The following is a 17,316-nucleotide window of genomic DNA, read 5'->3' as shown; positions in this document are numbered from 1 at the left end:
ATTTCCATAAAATATACACGCTAGAAGTTGATGTTTATTTACTGAGTCGCAGTTTTCAGTTTCTTCAGCTGCACACACTAAATTAAGGGAGGCATTTATCTCATATAGAAGTTCTTTCTATCACTTTCCAGTAGATTAATCCAGGATAATAGACTTAAATATTATCATAAAGCAACAGAAATGAAAGGAACATAATTAGCCAAGAACAATAAAAATATCATAAGGAAATTGCATACCTCTGGTAACCTGCGGCTATAACACAAGACATTTAACTGTTTAATATGCTATTAATGTCTCTTTTTCTGTCGTGTATTCAATTGCATATACAGTATGGAGGATTTCTAACATTCATAAGCTGAGATTCAGTATCAAGATTTTCTGTATAATAACAGAGGTTATAGTTACTTATTTTAATTTTTCTTATTGTTTTGCCTGTGCTTCCATTATCTAGTTTGTCTACATGAGTTCCTCCTGTGATGCCATCTCCAAATGCTGGGAGACTATTTCTCTTGCTTTGTACAGTATATATGTGATTGCTGTGGGAACACCCTTTACCACTGTATAAATAACAATACCGAAGTAATGAGTCTAGTTTTCTTGATGTCTTAAATTATGAGTGTTGGAAATTAGGGTCTTAAACTGTTTGTGTACACTTCAGGCACTGTTCAGTTAAAGAAATAAATGTGGCATTTATGCAAATACTAGGCTGTGTTTTTGACTGTTTTTTTAATCAAAAGTTGCTATATTATAAAAATTATTTGAATGCTAGAAGTAACCAGAAATAAACATGTGTTGCAAAATAATCCCTTCAATTCATAAGGGACAACTTCATGAAATGATTAACACTGATACAGTAAAGCATACTGTGGTTTGAAACAATATGCTGTCCAAAGCCTGAATAGTCCAGACTGTGGCTACATCTCTCCCAATTGACCTAATAATTGATTCAGATTACATAATAATTGATTATGCCTCCACATATCATCTGAATTTGGTTTGATAAATTAATTCTTCATTTCCAATCTTCACTTCTAGTAGTAAAAGCAGAGGCAAACATCCATTCCTGCAGCGGCATTTCTGCAAGTTCTTTTTCCATTTTCATCTGCAGCCATGCAGGCTTTTTTCCCCTGCCATATAATAGGGTTGAGGAAATGTTAGTTTTCCCTAATTGAGCTAAAGAATCTATCACAACTAGGTGCACTATACACAGAAAAGTGCTGGATTGCTGGATAGCCAGTATTGGCAAAAAATGATTTTGGTATCAATTTGGTAGAGGCACAATCAGCAAACTATTTCCTACTATAGATGTCATGGAACTTTGATGTAATTAAGTGAAACTTAGCACATTGTACAACATTTTCCACAGGCCTCACTTGCTGCCTTCCAGATATGTTAGACTACAAATCCCATCTCCCAGACTAAGAGACTGGGGATAGCAACACTCTATGCTGTTATGGAAATACAAGAAGATCATTTTATCTTTCTTATAATCAGACCAGCTGTGCAATTTTCTTGCCTTCTAATTTTCAAAAGTAATGAGAATAATCTTTTACATGTAATATTTTAATAAATGTATTATAAAATAATTATTTTTTATTTTTATTTCAAAAACAACTAAGATCTGAAATATATTGTAGTACAAAGAAAATCAGGAAGCAATGAATAAACTGAAATTGTTCACCAAGCTAATATTTGTATTACAAATATGGTCGTATCATTTGTTAAAAAATTTAGCAATTGTTGTTAGATTAGGGGAGATAAGCTTTTATATGATGCTTAAAAAATACAACCAAGTGCACATTTGCCAAGAGTGTTTAGGGGAATCTAATAAAAGGGCCCTGGCAGCGGCTAATTTTGATAAATTAACCCAGTTTCCTTTAGCCCTGAATTATTTTTTCTACTTCACATGTCATTTGTCATCAAATTCATGTATTGTATAATTATAAAAGCCTTATTGTGAACTTAAGGGTTGTTCGACAATGACCTACTACTAGGGCACTCTGCTGCAGACTGGAAGTAATCTATAATTTCCATAAATTTCTACTAATCTTTTTTTAAGAGTTCCTCATCGTATCATAGTAGCAAAAATCTGTACGTAACGTAATTAAAATGCTGAAATAGAATTGCAGCCCTCACATTACCTCTTAGTAATAGTGTTACTCAAATGATGTCTAAGTAAAAAAAATATATATATATATCTTAGCAAACGGTTTCCAGCGGTGGTCTTTTCCTCTTTTTCTTTTCAACTTGCTGCTGTCAACCGTCCATGCTTCACTACCGTCACTTTGTTAAAAATTATGGTTATCGCATCTCGGCTGCAAAAATCTGAAAAAGTACGAAACTACTTTTAGGCTTTTTGCAGTCCAAATATGGACACTCCGGCTATTAAATGACGATGTTTGCTGTTTAAACGGCAACCCTTTGCGGGCCGACAGAAAGGTCTGGTGACATTGTCACCTGCTGCGAGGTCTCTGTTGCTACAACCAACCAGCGAGGAGTATTAAGTGCTACTCGTTCTGCCCCCCCCCCCGCTCCGACCCCCGGGAAGCACGGGGTACTCGGGCAGCAGCTGTGGCACTTCCGTCCTCGAGTTTTTAATCTATGAATTATAAGATATCTAGATCAGTGTTTCTCAACCTTGACCATTTTAAGGCATGTGGACTTCAACTCCCAGAATTCCACAGCCAGCATTGCTGGCTGTGGAATTCTGGGAGTTGAAGTCCACATGCCTTAAAATGGTCACGGTTGAGAAACACTGATCTAGGTGTAATCTAATCACGCTCCTTGGGGCTCAGATGCACGAGATGATCCACCTTCGGAGCCACCGCGACCACAACCAGTGGGCTGCAAACCCCAGAAGCTGCAGCGCCTCCCCAAGCGGAAGAAGGCCGAGCTCTGGCGGGAACCAAATCACCGACCCAGGTTTTCTTCCAGGGCTGCGCCCTGGAAGGAGATCGCCGAGGACCCGCCCCGGAAGTAGCGAGAACGGCTGGTCCAACCCCGCCATCCTTTGTTGGGGGCCACAGAGAGGTGGAAAACAATTCAAAAAAGTCTTAGGACTCGGGCCCTCCCTTTTCGCTGGTTTTAACCTCGCCCGTCTTTACGGCAAGACAGCCGCGGCCACGCCCCTTCTGGCGCGACCATCGCATTGAGGGCTTGAGTGCGAAGGGCGGCGCTTGAGTCATCCTGAGCCAATGATTGACAGCTAGGCCGGCCTTTGCGGGGGGGAGGAGGAGGAGGAGGAGGAAGCGGCTCGCGCTGGCCGGCGCCGCGGTAGCCTCGTTAGGGCTGGATGGATCTGTTCGGGGACCTTCCGGAGCCAACTCCTCCGGCAGGGGCAGCAGTAGGTGAGTGGCGGGTCCCTTTTGGAGGAGGAGGAGCGGGCGGGCCTGAGTCTGCAGGGAACAGGCGAGCTGGGCCAGCTTCTCTCTCTCCCGGGAGCAGCCTTGGGTTGGTTTGTCTTAGGCTGCCGCTTGCACGTCTGCACTGAAGAGGCCTTCACGCGATTTCGCCCCCTTCCCCAGGAAGTAGGAAAGGCTCCAGGACCCCAGGAGGCTTGTGACGTTTTGAGTACGGAATTGTCATGCTTAGTATTAACCCCGCTCTGCCAAGCACGATTCAACGCGCATGCGCTTGTGACCCTACTGGGAAATACACGCGTCTCTTATTGACACTCGGGGGTGACCTCTGGCGGGCACAGGTAATACACGCAGGGCTGTGGAGTCGGTAGATAAATGTTCCGACTCCGACTCCTCAGTTTTTTGTACTTCCGACTCCCCGACTCCGACTCCTCTGTATTAATAAGCTAACAATCGGAGTTTACAAGTTTTTATAGCCTTAGCTGAATGACAGCAGTTTTTCCAATGGTTTACAGCTTCAGTCTTGAACTATTGACCCTCCATTCCCTTCACTTATACAAGTGTCTCTAGTCCTGCAAAAANCTAATTTTGATAAATTAACCCAGTTTCCTTTAGCCCTGAATTATTTTTTCTACTTCACATGTCATTTGTCATCAAATTCATGTATTGTATAATTATAAAAGCCTTATTGTGAACTTAAGGGTTGTTCGACAATGACCTACTACTAGGGCACTCTGCTGCAGACTGGAAGTAATCTATAATTTCCATAAATTTCTACTAACCTTTTTTTAAGAGTTCCTCATCGTATCATAGTAGCAAAAATCTGTACGTAACGTAATTAAAATGCTGAAATAGAATTGCAGCCCTCACATTACCTCTTAGTAATAGTGTTACTCAAATGATGTCTAAGTAAAAAAAAAATATATATATCTTAGCAAACGGTTTCCAGCGGTGGTCTTTTCCTCTTTTTCTTTTCAACTTGCTGCTGTCAACCGTCCATGCTTCACTACCGTCACTTTGTTAAAAATTATGGTTATCGCATCTCGGCTGCAAAAATCTGAAAAAGTACGAAACTACTTTTAGGATTTTTGCAGTCCAAATATGGACACTCCGGCTATTAAATGACGATGTTTGCTGTTTAAACGGCAACCCTTTGCGGGCCGACAGAAAGGTCTGGTGACATTGTCACCTGCTGCGAGGTCTCTGTTGCTACAACCAACCAGCGAGGAGTATTAAGTGCTACTCGTTCTGCCCCCCCCCGCTCCGACCCCCGGGAAGCACGGGGTACTCGGGCAGCAGCTGTGGCACTTCCGTCCTCGAGTTTTTAATCTATGAATTATAAGATATCTAGATCAGTGTTTCTCAACCTTGACCATTTTAAGGCATGTGGACTTCAACTCCCAGAATTCCACAGCCAGCATTGCTGGCTGTGGAATTCTGGGAGTTGAAGTCCACATGCCTTAAAATTGTCAAGGTTGAGAAACACTGATCTAGGTGTAATCTAATCACGCTCCTTGGGGCTCAGATGCACGAGATGATCCACCTTCGGAGCCACCGCGACCACAACCAGTGGGCTGCAAACGCCAGAAGCTGCAGCGCCTCCCCAAGCGGAAGAAGGCCGAGCTCTGAGCGGGAACCAAATCACCGACCCAGGTTTTCTTCCAGGGCTGCGCCCTGGAAGGAGATCGCCGAGGACCCGCCCCGGAAGTAGCGAGAACGGCTGGTCCAACCCCGCCATCCTTTGTTGGGGGCCACAGAGAGGCGGAAAACCATTCAAAAAAGTCTTAGGACTCGGGCCCTCCCTTTTCGCTGGTTTTAACCTCGCCCGTCTTTACGGCAAGACAGCCGCGGCCACGCCCCTTCTGGCGCGACCATCGCATTGAGGGCTTGAGTGCGAAGGGCGGCGCTTGAGTCATCCTGAGCCAATGATTGACAGCTAGGCCGGCCTTTGCGGGGGGGAGGAGGAGGAGGAGGAGGAAGCGGCTCGCGCTGGCCGGCGCCGCGGCAGCCTCGTTAGGGCTGGATGGATCTGTTCGGGGACCTTCCGGAGCCAACTCCTCCGGCAGTGGCAGCAGTAGGTGAGTGGCGGGTCCCTTTTGGAGGAGGAGGAGGAGGAGGAGCGGGCGGGCCTGAGTCTGCAGGGAACAGGCGAGCTGGGCCAGCTTCTCTCTTTCCCGGGAGCAGCCTTGGGTTGGTTTGTCTTAGGCTGCCGCTTGCACGTCTGCACTGAAGAGGCCTTCACGCGATCTCGCCCCCTTCCCCAGGAAGTAGGAAAGGCTCCAGGACCCCAGGAGGCTTGTGACGTTTTGAGTACGGAATTGTCATGCTTAGTATTAACCCCGCTCTGCCAAGCACGACTCAACGCGCATGCGCTTGTGGCCCTACTGGGAAATACACGCGTCTCTTATTGACACTCGGGGGTGACCTCTGGCGGGCGCAGGTAATACACGCAGGGCTGTGGAGTCGGTAGATAAATGTTCCGACTCCGACTCCTCAGTTTTTTGTACTTCCGACTCCCCGACTCCGACTCCTCTGTATTAATAAGCTAACAATCGGAGTTTACAAGTTTTTATAGCCTTAGCTGAATGACAGCAGTTTTTCCAATGGTTTACAGCTTCAGTCTAGAACTATTGACCCTCCATTCCCTTCACTTATACAAGTGTCTCTAGTCCTGCAAAAAACATATTTACTTAATCCCTTATCAGTGAGAGGCTAGGTTACCCATGGGCGCTGCGTTCCCTGTAACAGCAGAACACAACACTATGGAAAGTATAAGTATTGCCGCTCCTAATTGTGCGTTGCGTGCCGTATAGTGAAGCACATGAAAAGCATGCTTCTTCACGGTCACTTAACGTGTTCGTTTTGCGGTTACGTGAGGCACTGCATGCATTGGTCTTTATTCTTACAGTAGAGAAGTCATTAATTATAACTTTCTGTGAATTGGGACATTTAAACTTGCTTTTTTAAAAATTCCAATCTAAATTTAGTAGGAGTCGGAGTCGGTGCATTGTTTGCCGACTCCAGGTATCCAAAATTTCCTTCGACTCCGACTCCACAGCCCTGAATACACGAGTATTATCCAGACCCTGAGGAACAGTTATTCCCACCAGTTTATAGCTGGAAGGGGGCAGCAATTAGTTGATGATAGGGTTGCTCTTGCCATAATAATTTTAAACTTGTAAAAAGTAATCTGTAAAAAAACTGGGCACCCGTTAAATGACGACAAAGAGGTGCCGAAAACTGTTAACTATTTGGTGTCACCTGGCGGTCTTTCAAATCATTTTTTGCAGCCCTATTTGGCAGCACTAGTCATATTTTTGAATACTGTATGTTAATAGATTACTCTGTGTTTGGTTTGGTTTTGTTTAGAGAAAGAGGGACAGAAAGAATCTTTGCTTTTTGATGATCTTCCTTCAATCAGCAACAGTGATTTAGGTATGATTGTTGTCTATGCCTTGTGTTACTCTGAATTCTTTTGCTTTCTCTCAGCTAGTTGAATCCTTGTGCAAAGTTCCCCTTAGCGGATGTGGGAATTCAGTAGATTTATCTGGCCTGAATGACCAGGAATTTGCAGACTTGTTCCCCTGGTTGCTAGTAAAAATACAGCAATGGCTCTGTAGGGTTTTTCTGTTGGCTAGTTCCAACTTTTTCACTTGCTTTATTCTGTATGGACTTCTTGTTTGAATCATCTTGGTGCAAAGAGGCATTTGACCCAGTCCTTTTTACTTTTTACATTTCTACAAGCTTAAGTTTGCTGTCTTTAAGCAAGACTCCATTCTATTATGCATTTACATTTGACTAAGATTATTTTCCAGCAATGGAACTATAAATAATAGAAAGGCTGGTAATAGAAAAACAAAAGCTGAATCTTATGTTTTGTGTTCTCCATTCTTTTGTTTGATTCTATATTTGTACCGTAATTGAACAGCTAGCATTGTACAGAAATACCAACAGTAACTACTCCATAGTTATTTAACTCTGAAGTTTTTTCCTGAAAGGGAACATTTTTAGATGGATATATAAATAGGTAGACAATTTTAAAAAATACATATTTTTGTGGGAGAGTCATTAGTTACTGGAGTAACACATATTTTGCAAGAAGATCCCAGTTTCATTTCCTGTGGTGGCTGGTACAAATTCAGCCTAGAGGGCTCCTACTTACATCCTATATTATTACCAATACTGCTTGACATGTCAGTTTTCTTTTGAAGCACAACATTTCTAAACACATGGCCAATTTTTAATTTACTTTTTAAGAAATGTTACTATGACTTAAATTAGCAATTCACATATTAGTTTTATTGGTCAATGACTGAAATAAATTTCTGTCTACCTCTAGTTATGCCTCTTTTTATAAGCTATATTTTAACATGAATAATGAACATAATCTTTTCCATGTCTATTCCATGTCTATATCTGTAAGGCCTACTTCTAAGTAAGTGTAGGATTGTAGTCCTAGTGCTTTTCCCCTCATTTTTATGAATTGGATTTAGTGCCATATGTGAAATGGATAAAATTTTAAGTAGCTCTTAAGTTTGGCAGAGTTTTTTGTAGATGAAACTGTTCAAAAGTATACTTACTGTGGGATCTGACTAGGGATGTGTGTTTCCTTGTTTGGTTGGATTTTTTTTAGGAGCAGGAGGTTCTTTGCTATTTGATGACCTCCCACCTGCCAGCAGTGGCAACTCAGGTGAGCCGTGACTAGATTTATTTTGCTATTTATTACACTACTCTTAATAGAGTTATACTTAAGTGTTACCTGTTTAAGTACCTGTGATTCATACCAAATGCACATGGGTAATGTGTCTAAAATGATACTAGAAGAAAGAGTAAAATGTCTCCTGTCATTTTCCTTTTTTCAGATTAGAGAATATCTATGCTGTTCATGTTTTTGTTATGATATTAATCAGGTGCTTGAGTAGAGTGAGATTACTACTCTGCTGTTGCTGAGGCCACAAATATCTTACACAAATTTACCTGAGATCAATATTTGTGAAGAAGTAGCAGTCAGGGAATGGGTTCAGCATGTTCCCTGATGCATTTTGTCCAAATTCATCTTCTAAAGCAGCTGTTCTTTTATTGACCTGCATTTCCATGTAGTGTACAGTTAGGTCTGTTTACTTTGATTTTAAATTTCAAAATGTGTGACAGCCTTGGTTTTCGATTTCAAAATATTAAAGCCAAGCATAAATAGGAGACAGAATAATGGTAGTCCAGAATGTGGCAGCCTCTGCCATTTGGGGCACGTCACAGTATGCCCACAGAACACTGCTGCTATTTGAGTTGAACTGGCTCCCAGTAGGCTTTCCAAGTGGAGTTTGAGATGCTGGCTTCCACTTTTAAAGCCTTTCATGGCATAGGGGCCAGGTTTCCTCCTGGCCCTCTTAGTCTTTTGGAAAACTTGATGTGTTTTTTCCCTCTGGCTCTCAGTTTTTAGTGGAGCCCATTTAATGTATTTGATGTGTGCTGTGAACCAGTTTGCAAGACATCTCATTGTCTTAATTATGTGTAGCCTTGTGGCTTTTACATTGTGTTGTTTCATGAACTGATTTTATTAGTTGCCCAGAATACTTTGACTAAGATGGGTGGCCTTATAAAGTCTATAAATAAATAACAAAAAATTTGTTTTTCATCTTCTCATCCCACAGAGCAAGTTTCTCTTCCTGTGAGCTATGGGAAGGGAGAAAAGAGGAAGTCCACTGAAGGAGAGAAGAATGGGAGTGAAGAACTTGTGGAAAAGAAAGTTTGTAAAGGTTTTCAGACACTCTGAAGCCAAATATTTTGTTCTATTCTAGTGCTGCTTTAAATAATAAAAAAGTAAAATTGTTTTCCTAAGACAGTGTTGCTTGTAGCCACTCATAGGAATGGGAGGAGTTGCTGTATCCTTCCTGAGTATCTCTACCTTAGAGGAATTTGTGTTTCTCCCTCCTTAATGGTACCAATGCAAATTATAATTGTAATCGTGCTGCTGTCATACATTCTGGCTGCGTTCCCCTCACGGAACTAAGGACAGTCAGCATTAAATATTACCTTTTTTCTCACAGCTGCCACTTTTAGAGTTCTTATGTTTAAAAGATTAAGCATACAGAGTGCTTTTTAACCTGCATGGATTCTGTTTGCTAAAACAATATAATGCATAATTAAGATTAGTTATCTAATGTGATTAGTACAAATTTGAAGGCTGTCCCAAATTTTTCAATATACCACATATACTTGTGTGTTGCCAAATTTATATTATTTGGCGCAACATGACTTAGTTTCTCCTGTATTGGGTGCATCCTGGTGCCATCCTGCCTGGGACATAGTGTCACATCATAGTTTTAACCATGGCTTGCTATCTAAATTGTTGGCTCAATACATGATTTATTAGCTACAATGAATAGGTCCAAACATCAAACTCAAACCAAAATATTAGATATGGTTTATGCAGTATGAGAAGCCTGTCCTCATTTATCCTCTTAGCAATGTAGGGAGCATCATAGCTAACTTGTCCCAGGTTAGATGTAGAAACCCAAACATGGTTTCTGAATTTTTCACCTGAATTATAATGTGATGGCAGTTGGATAAGCTTTTCTTAGCCTCATCTGCATATGCACATTTTCAGCCAGAGGTAACATACAGGGCCTGTTTACATTTTCGGTATGGATTATAATGAAGAGGTGGTTAGAATTCTGATCTTTAATTTTGCTAGGTAACTGTAGTGCTTTTTACACAGGAAACTTGCTGAGGGATTAAATATGGGTGTATCTTTGCTCTATTTTTCTTTAGATTCTGCAGGTATTCTTGTTGTGAAGGGTTATGTAGCAGAGAGGAAAGGTGAGCGAGAAGAAATGCAAGATGCCCACGTTATTTTGAATGACATCACAGAAGAGTGCAGTCCTTCATCCTCTCAAATGTGAGTCAAATAGTTATATTATTATTGGATTTCTGTGTTTTCCGCCTGCTTAACCCAGGATGGATTTAATTGCTTGTCTGGATGGTAACTTCAGCTGCTTGATTTTTTTTCAACCTTCTATAATGCTATAATGATGCAAAAAATATATTTTCTTTTAAATGTCACTGATTTTAGGAAGCTTAACAAAAAAGAGAATCAAAGACATCCAAAAATCTCATCAGAAAGATGTCGTTAACTCTGAAACGTTCTCATTTTTAAATTTTATTTTTTTCAGAATAAAATGATAAAATGTAAACAAAGGGAGAAAAATAAAACATTAACTCCCCCAAAACTGAATTAAAAATATTGATAAGTAATTATACATATGCTCTTTTTTAATAGACCCGTTTTAAAATTATGTACCTTTTGAGTTTTTAGCTTATTCCAGACTAGCATTTTTAATTATTTACATTTTTAGCACGATCTTCTGCTTTTATTTTTCATATTAACCAGGAAAGAAAAGATTCTTCCCACATGGAACATAAAGTTAAACTTGTGTATAAAGTAATTTGACATCACCATCTTCGTGCCTATACAAGGCATTGATTATAGTAATGCCATATTATTTAATAAGCACTTATATCTAAGTGTGGCATAAGTAAAACAAATAAAACGCAGCATAAACTAATATCTGCAAGAATCAATAATAAAATTTCTAAATATCAGTACAACCATTATTTAAATCTTTGTTGGATAGAATTCTTTATTGGCCAAGTGTGATTGGACACACAAAGAATTTGTCTCCAGTGCATAAGTTCACTGTGTACATATAAACAGCAAGTACTAGGTCATAGATCATAACTGATAGTTACAATTATTAATCATAAATTACAAACAATTGATAAATCATAAGAAACCAGTAGGAGAAGATGCTAGGAAAGATGAGAAATGAGACAGTGCTGTGGGAATTAAGTGTTCAGCAGAGTGATGGCACGGGGAAAAAAGCTGTCTTTGTGTCTGTCTGTTTTGGCATGCAGTGCTCTTTAGCAGCATCCTGAGGGGAGAAGTTGAAATAGATTAGGTCCAGGATATGAGATGCCTCTAGATATTTTCTCAGCCCTCTTTCTAGTTTGTGCAGTATACAGATCCTCAATGGAAGGCAGGCTGTTTACGATTGTTTTTTCTGCAGTCCTAACTATCCGTTGAAGCAAAGAAATCTTCCCATATAAAGGTCGTGAGAAAACAGATATTTAAGAGTTTTTTCAAATTTCAAGAGGTCAAACTACTGATCAAAAGGAGTGTCTGTGTACTTGCATTGAAGACAAGGGGAAAAAAATTGTAGAAGTGAAATGTAGAATTTTCTTGTAAAGGTACTGGAATCTTTTCATAGCTGAACTTTTAAGACAAGGTCCCCAACCCCCGGTCTGTGGATCGATACTGGTCCGCGCAAACCAGTGAAGCCCATCTGCGGGATGCAAGCAGCATGCAATCTACACCCCCTCCGGTCTGTGGAAAAACCTCTCTCCATGGAACCGGTCCCTGGTGTCCAAAAGAATGGGGACCTCTTGTCTTAAGGGAAGTTTTGAAATTGGAAAATTTAAAACAGATCATTTTTGCTTTGCTGAGGCTAGGAAACATTCCTGGGTGTAGATAGCAGAAAAGATTAATTTTTTTCTGGATCCCATGTTACATTTTCTGCAGCTTCGTTGATCAATACAAATTCAGTATCATGGCCAACTTCAGAATAAGAACAGACTGTATCTGTATTTTTTTTATAGAACTCGTGTCTCATATTTTGCTGTTTTTGATGGCCATGGAGGAGCGAGAGCTTCAACATACGCTGCACAGAATCTGCATCAAAACCTAATAAGAAAATTTCCTAAAGGTCAGCAAAATATGCATTCTTTGAATTCTACTTCTGTTGAGAGCCACATACTGACTTAGATCTGTTGATAGGGTATACTTATATAACTCTCCTTGGAAAGATATACACTGATTTAAGAGTGTGAGGTAATTAAACTGTATCAAGTAGTTATCTGAAGGATAACTTGGGTAAAACTGAAATTAAATCATTAATCTGATGTGTAGACTTTCTTAATCTCACAGTCATGCAGGATTAAACAAAATAATTTTCCTTTTCACCGTGAATGCTGAATTTTCTGTTTTCTCTGGAAGCTGCAAAGAATGGCTGGGGTGTCATAATTCTGGAGTGGGAGGTGCCAATTCTTTCTAATATTTTCTCCATTAACCTCCAGATTAGATGTCTAATTGTTCCCTTTGGCTCTAATAAAACAGGAGAGGTACCCAGTGTGGAGAAAGCAATAAGGAGATGCATTTTGGATACTTTCAAATACACAGATGAGGAATTCCTCAAACAGGCTTCCAGCCAGTAAGTATATACTTTATCAGGGATATAATATGTCAAGGTATTTGAAGTTGAATCTCTGTAGAAAGTTGGAGGGGATGCAGCTTTGAATGTTTTTCTTCTATCAAGCAGTTCCTGCGTATGGAAAGGTAGCCATATGAGAAGAATGTTACCTGATATTTCTTTACTACTTTTAGAACGTGGATAGGAGAGGAAGGTATTCCAACATGTATTCTGGAATGTTGCACTTGAAAATACCAGCAAGGCTATATTATATGTGTGGGGTTCCATAAGGCCTAAGATTTCCATCTTTGTAATGGGGTACTTGGCATCTTAATAGGGTACTTGGTATCTTTTTTTGTATTTTGTATTTGTACTTGTTTTAATATGCTGTGCACCGCCCTGAGTCCTACGGGAGAAGGGCGGTATATAAATTAAATTAATAATAATAAATTAATAATAATAAAAGTAGTGTAAGAATCACTTTGAGTAATTGGATTCATCTTTGTTTTGCCCCCAATTTCGGAAACCTGCAGGAAACCTGCTTGGAAAGACGGTTCCACCGCAACCTGTGTGCTGGTGATTGATAATACTCTGTACATTGCCAATCTTGGCGACAGTAGAGTAAGTCACCCTGAAAATTGTGGATCCAGACTAGATGTGTTTTATAGTATTAAGGGTAATTGTTTTGCTTCAGTGATAATACACAACTATCCTTTAGTTCAGTAACTGTTTTACAGTTTCTTTACTAAGGGACCAGGAGATTGACACAGACTCTTCTTATAATAAGCACCTTGTAGTACCTGGGTGATTTTGGAGAGGGGTGTTCTTAGTGTCCTCTCTGTTGGATGATGACCTTTCTCTTTTTTTTTTTAACTTTTTCTTGAATATGGGTGTAGGTAAGCACTGGTGTCTCTTGCTACCTAAGTAGAATGTTTGATAATTTCAATAGAGTAGGGGCTGGCAACCTTTCAGCACCCAGCACCATTACATGAAGTCAAGGGATTCCCAGATTTCTCAAAATAAACAATGTTCAGAATGTTGGCAATCTTACCCTGACTTCACGAGATCTCGACCTTATTGTTCGTTGGAGGAGGGGTTTGGTTATTTTGCTAAAAAAAAAAATGTTCTAGCTTCATTTGAGGGGGTTGGCTGTGCTGCTTTGAGGACAATGGGGCCTTTGTTCCCCAATGTCATTTGTTAAGGACTACAGTACAATGTGCTGCTTAGATCCTGCTAGCGGAGACTTTATGCTTATAGCCCTTGCACTTGCTTACAAGAGTTATTTTGTCAATACAGGCAATTCTTTGCCGTTACAATGAAGAGACTCAGAAGTACACAGCTCTGAGTCTTAGTAAAGAACATAATCCAACTCAGTATGATGAGCGGATGAGGATCCAAAAGGCTGGAGGCAATGTCAGGTAACAAACAAGAAGCAATAAAGGGAAATGATGGGAAGGAATTTCAAGAGTTGCCAAAAATTTCAGCAACGTCTTGGGGAATTTATGTGGTACAGAGCTTAAATTGTTGGTGTTGCAAATCGAGGTTGAAAGCCCGATGGATCTCACTGGCTGGCTGATTTAGGGACGCTCACTCAATTTTCCTTTTGTTATGAGAATGAAGTTAGGAAATGCATCTATTTCAGGTTGAGGCCTCAGAAAAAAAGATTGAAAATGTAATAAATGTTGGGTACTTAATAATGGATATTATACATACTGTACATACATGCACGAACTCTATAAAAATTGTAATATGGCAAATATATTTTAATTGGTACTTAATAGCGAGGTTCTAACAAACGTTTCATTAACAAAAATGAAAAACAGATTTTCCCAGCTTGACCCCCATCACACGTTTTGGGTTGCCAATCCTAGCTGTTTTAGACCATGCTGTTACTGATTTCATTATATGATAAGAGTAATAATTTCATGTAATACAGAGTACTTCCAGATAATTGTTTAGAGAAATTAGTGACTTTGAGTATTGATTTCTGTTTTAAATGTAAAGAAAATACTTGTGTGTTGCTTTTAGTAACATTCTAAAATTAGAGATTGAAGCTGCAAAAGGAATTGTATCACCCATTGGTGAACTCTGTAGGTAGACAAATGGAAAGATTCTAGATTTTCTTTTCTTTGGCCAGCTGAGTCTCTAGATCAGGGGTAGTCAACCTTGGTTTTTTGATGACTCGTGGACTTCAACTCCCAGAATTCCTGAGCCAGCTGTGCTGGCTCAGGAATTCTGGGAGTTGAAGTCCACGAGTCATAAAAGAGCCAAGGTTGACTACCCCTGCTCTAGATAGTCTTGGCCTACAACTGCCCTCATTCTGGAATAGTGACTATGTTTGGTAGAGATTATGAGTGTTGTAAACCAGAATTTCTGTGGATCTACAGTTCAGAATTACAATCCATATTTTAAGGACTTAATTTAGTGACGTAATTATAAATCCAGCACCCTCCTTTCTCTGTTTAGAGAAGGACGTGTTCTGGGTGTCCTGGAGGTCTCCCGCTCCATTGGGGATGGACAATACAAGCGATTTGGGGTAATCTCTGTGCCAGATGTCAAACGCTGTCAACTTACACACAATGACAGGTAAAACTGAAACAGAACCCAGGTAAGGAAATATATGTGGTGACTCTTCATAAGTGGCTTCAAAAGTATAAGTACATGCTTTTTTTCTTTTTTGTATTTGGGTCCATCTTACTGTCAGTTACTTTTGCAGATTTATCCTATTGGCCTGTGATGGTCTCTTTAAAGTCTTTTCACCAGAAGAAGCTGTGAACTTCATCATGTGTTGTTTGGAGGTGAGAGGAGGAAGGTTGAGTTGAGAAATCAAGAAGAGGATAGTGACAAAGAAATTACATGTCATTTATTTCAATTGGGTTTTTTTCTCTTTTCCACTTTTTTGTCACTTCACCACTGAACTTTTTGTTACTGTTTGCTAAAGGATTATAAAGCATTATTGCAAACAATGTTTGAGAGGCAATGTAGTTATTCTTTTCTGCTTGCTACTATGCAAGGCTGTATCCTTGCATTCAACTTCAGAACAAACTTTGATTATTCCATTAAGTGACAAGATTATTGCCCAAATGTTGCTTTCTCTATCAGATTAGGAATCCTAGATAACCAGTTTATTTTGTCATATCAACACAGTCCTGTATTAAAGAGGGCAGCAGTACTGAGACTGCAGAGTGGGTGATTTTGTTTCCTGTTTAAATGCAGAAAAGGTACACAGGAGTATTATGTGAGGTTATTTTTGTGGGAAAATAAAGAGGCTAATATATGTAATATTTTATGGACTTCAATCCATTCTGATGTACGTAATATCAGAGTCGAGGCAAGATACTGCTTTGTTACCTTTTGGGATTTATTTCTGGAAATGAGGTTATTTCTCTTTTTTAAAAAAAGACTATTCTGTTGAAGAGAATATGCAAATAACTATGTTCAAGTCTAGGTTATTACCTCTAAACCAAGAGGTATGATGAAGATTCAAGATGTCACATGAGACATGACTATATAAAATTATCTCATTGGAGTGAAAGGAAATTACCCTGACTTGTGTGATCTACTTCTCAGCAGGATAAAACTGTTCCAACAAGAGATGCCAAACCTGCCACTGAAGCAAAGTATGAAGCAGCATGTAACAGGCTGGCCAACAAAGCAGTGCAGCGAGGATCAGCAGATAATGTCACTGTGGTGGTGGCCCGGATTGAACAATGATGGGACGAATATGTGCAAGGAAGATCCATAACAGCATGCAGCAAATTTAATAGAACACAATAGTGTGTTTGTGAAATGTGCGCGTGTGTAGAATTTTATGGATTTCTCCCCGTATGCTTATTTGTAAATAAAGGGATTTTTATAAGCATTCAGGTCAGTTCATTGTTTCATAAATTATAAGTAATTGAGTCTTCTGTTTTCCTCCTTGAATGGGCTACATGCAGTAATCTAACAAAACTTCCTGCAGATAGTCCTATTGTTTGCTGTCTTACAAGATGCTTCAGGTTCCAGTATCCTAGTTTAAAAAAGACAGGCACAAAGGGCACTGATATATTTAATTGGCAACTTGTTATAACTGAGCATGGGTTATAATCCCTTCTTGGTTGTTTCTTGAATATATTTTGGAGACAGGAACAATTTTTGTGGTTGCCATGCAGAGAGGATTATACTCCTCATTCTGTTGAATAGGGTAAAACTAACAAATCCAGCAAATGAGATTTTCCAGTTTCCTTGGTAAATTAGTTTTTTATCCAGTGGAAAAAAAACGAGTAAGGATTTTTGTGATAATTTTGAAGAATGCCAATTTTAATAATGCCTGACCATAAATACTGTAATAATTAATTTTAATATATATATATGGTCATCTGAACTTTCCATTCAGGCTGCATGGATACTACTCCAAGTAGTATTTTTTATAGCTGTATGCAAAATAGACTAAATTTCCAGTGAATCTGAGCAAGACAGTGTGGTTAGATTAGATTTTAAATGCATGGAATAGTGCAATATGGTATTGTTAAGATTCTTTAGGCTGAAGTTTTGGAAGAAAGTATATCAAAATAAGTTTATCTTATGAATAGGATTGGGCTGTCATTGAGATGATCATATTTACAGTGACTGAAATCAGTGGGACTTTTCTGTCTGAATTTAAGTTGAGAAATAGAATGGGTCGGCATTGACACGCCAGTGTAGCTTGAGAGAACTAGCTAACATTGAATTATAGT

At 39.6% G+C, this 17,316-nt stretch overlaps 1 protein-coding gene across 3 annotated transcripts; it reads left to right on the top strand.

Annotated features, from left to right (window-relative positions):
- Positions 1-3,266: 3,266 nt before the first annotated feature.
- ILKAP (ILK associated serine/threonine phosphatase) lies at positions 3,267-16,463 on the top strand. Of its 3 annotated transcripts, none has more exons than XM_015813723.1 (12): positions 3,267-3,347; positions 6,729-6,794; positions 7,993-8,049; positions 9,008-9,112; positions 10,128-10,254; positions 12,012-12,118; positions 12,529-12,622; positions 13,135-13,222; positions 13,898-14,019; positions 15,068-15,187; positions 15,318-15,399; positions 16,175-16,463. In XM_015813723.1, exons 1-12 carry the CDS (start codon positions 3,293-3,295, stop codon positions 16,313-16,315), a joined length of 1,164 nt encoding a protein of 387 aa, XP_015669209.1. In that variant the 5' UTR covers positions 3,267-3,292; the 3' UTR covers positions 16,316-16,463. The 3 variants fall into 3 exon arrangements, with proteins under 3 accessions (XP_015669209.1, XP_015669207.1, XP_015669208.1); XM_015813721.1 differs by having other exon boundaries at positions 16,172-16,463; XM_015813722.1 differs by lacking the exon at positions 3,267-3,347 and adding an exon at positions 5,333-5,437 and having other exon boundaries at positions 16,172-16,463.
- The last annotated feature ends 853 nt before the right edge of the window (positions 16,464-17,316 follow it).

This window comes from Protobothrops mucrosquamatus, unplaced genomic scaffold, assembly GCF_001527695.2.
Source record: "Protobothrops mucrosquamatus isolate PMUCROS unplaced genomic scaffold, P.Mucros_1.0 scaffold183, whole genome shotgun sequence".
Taxonomy (NCBI): Eukaryota; Metazoa; Chordata; class Lepidosauria; order Squamata; family Viperidae; genus Protobothrops; species Protobothrops mucrosquamatus.
Note: the sequence above shows the minus strand (reverse complement) of the source record. Positions and strands in the feature narration are given on the sequence as shown.

What these genes read in the sequence shown, in the direction of transcription:
- ILKAP (XM_015813721.1), top strand. Translation starts at nt 3,293, where the DNA reads ATGGATCTGTTCGGGGACCTTCCGGAGCCAACTCCTCCGGCAGGGGCA. An exon ending in AATAAGAAAATTTCCTAAAG is followed by an intron (nt 12,119 to 12,528) that starts GTCAGCAAAATA and finishes CTAATAAAACAG; the next exon opens with GAGAGGTACCCAGTGTGGAG. An exon ending in CTCAAACAGGCTTCCAGCCA is followed by an intron (nt 12,623 to 13,134) that starts GTAAGTATATAC and finishes GGAAACCTGCAG; the next exon opens with GAAACCTGCTTGGAAAGACG.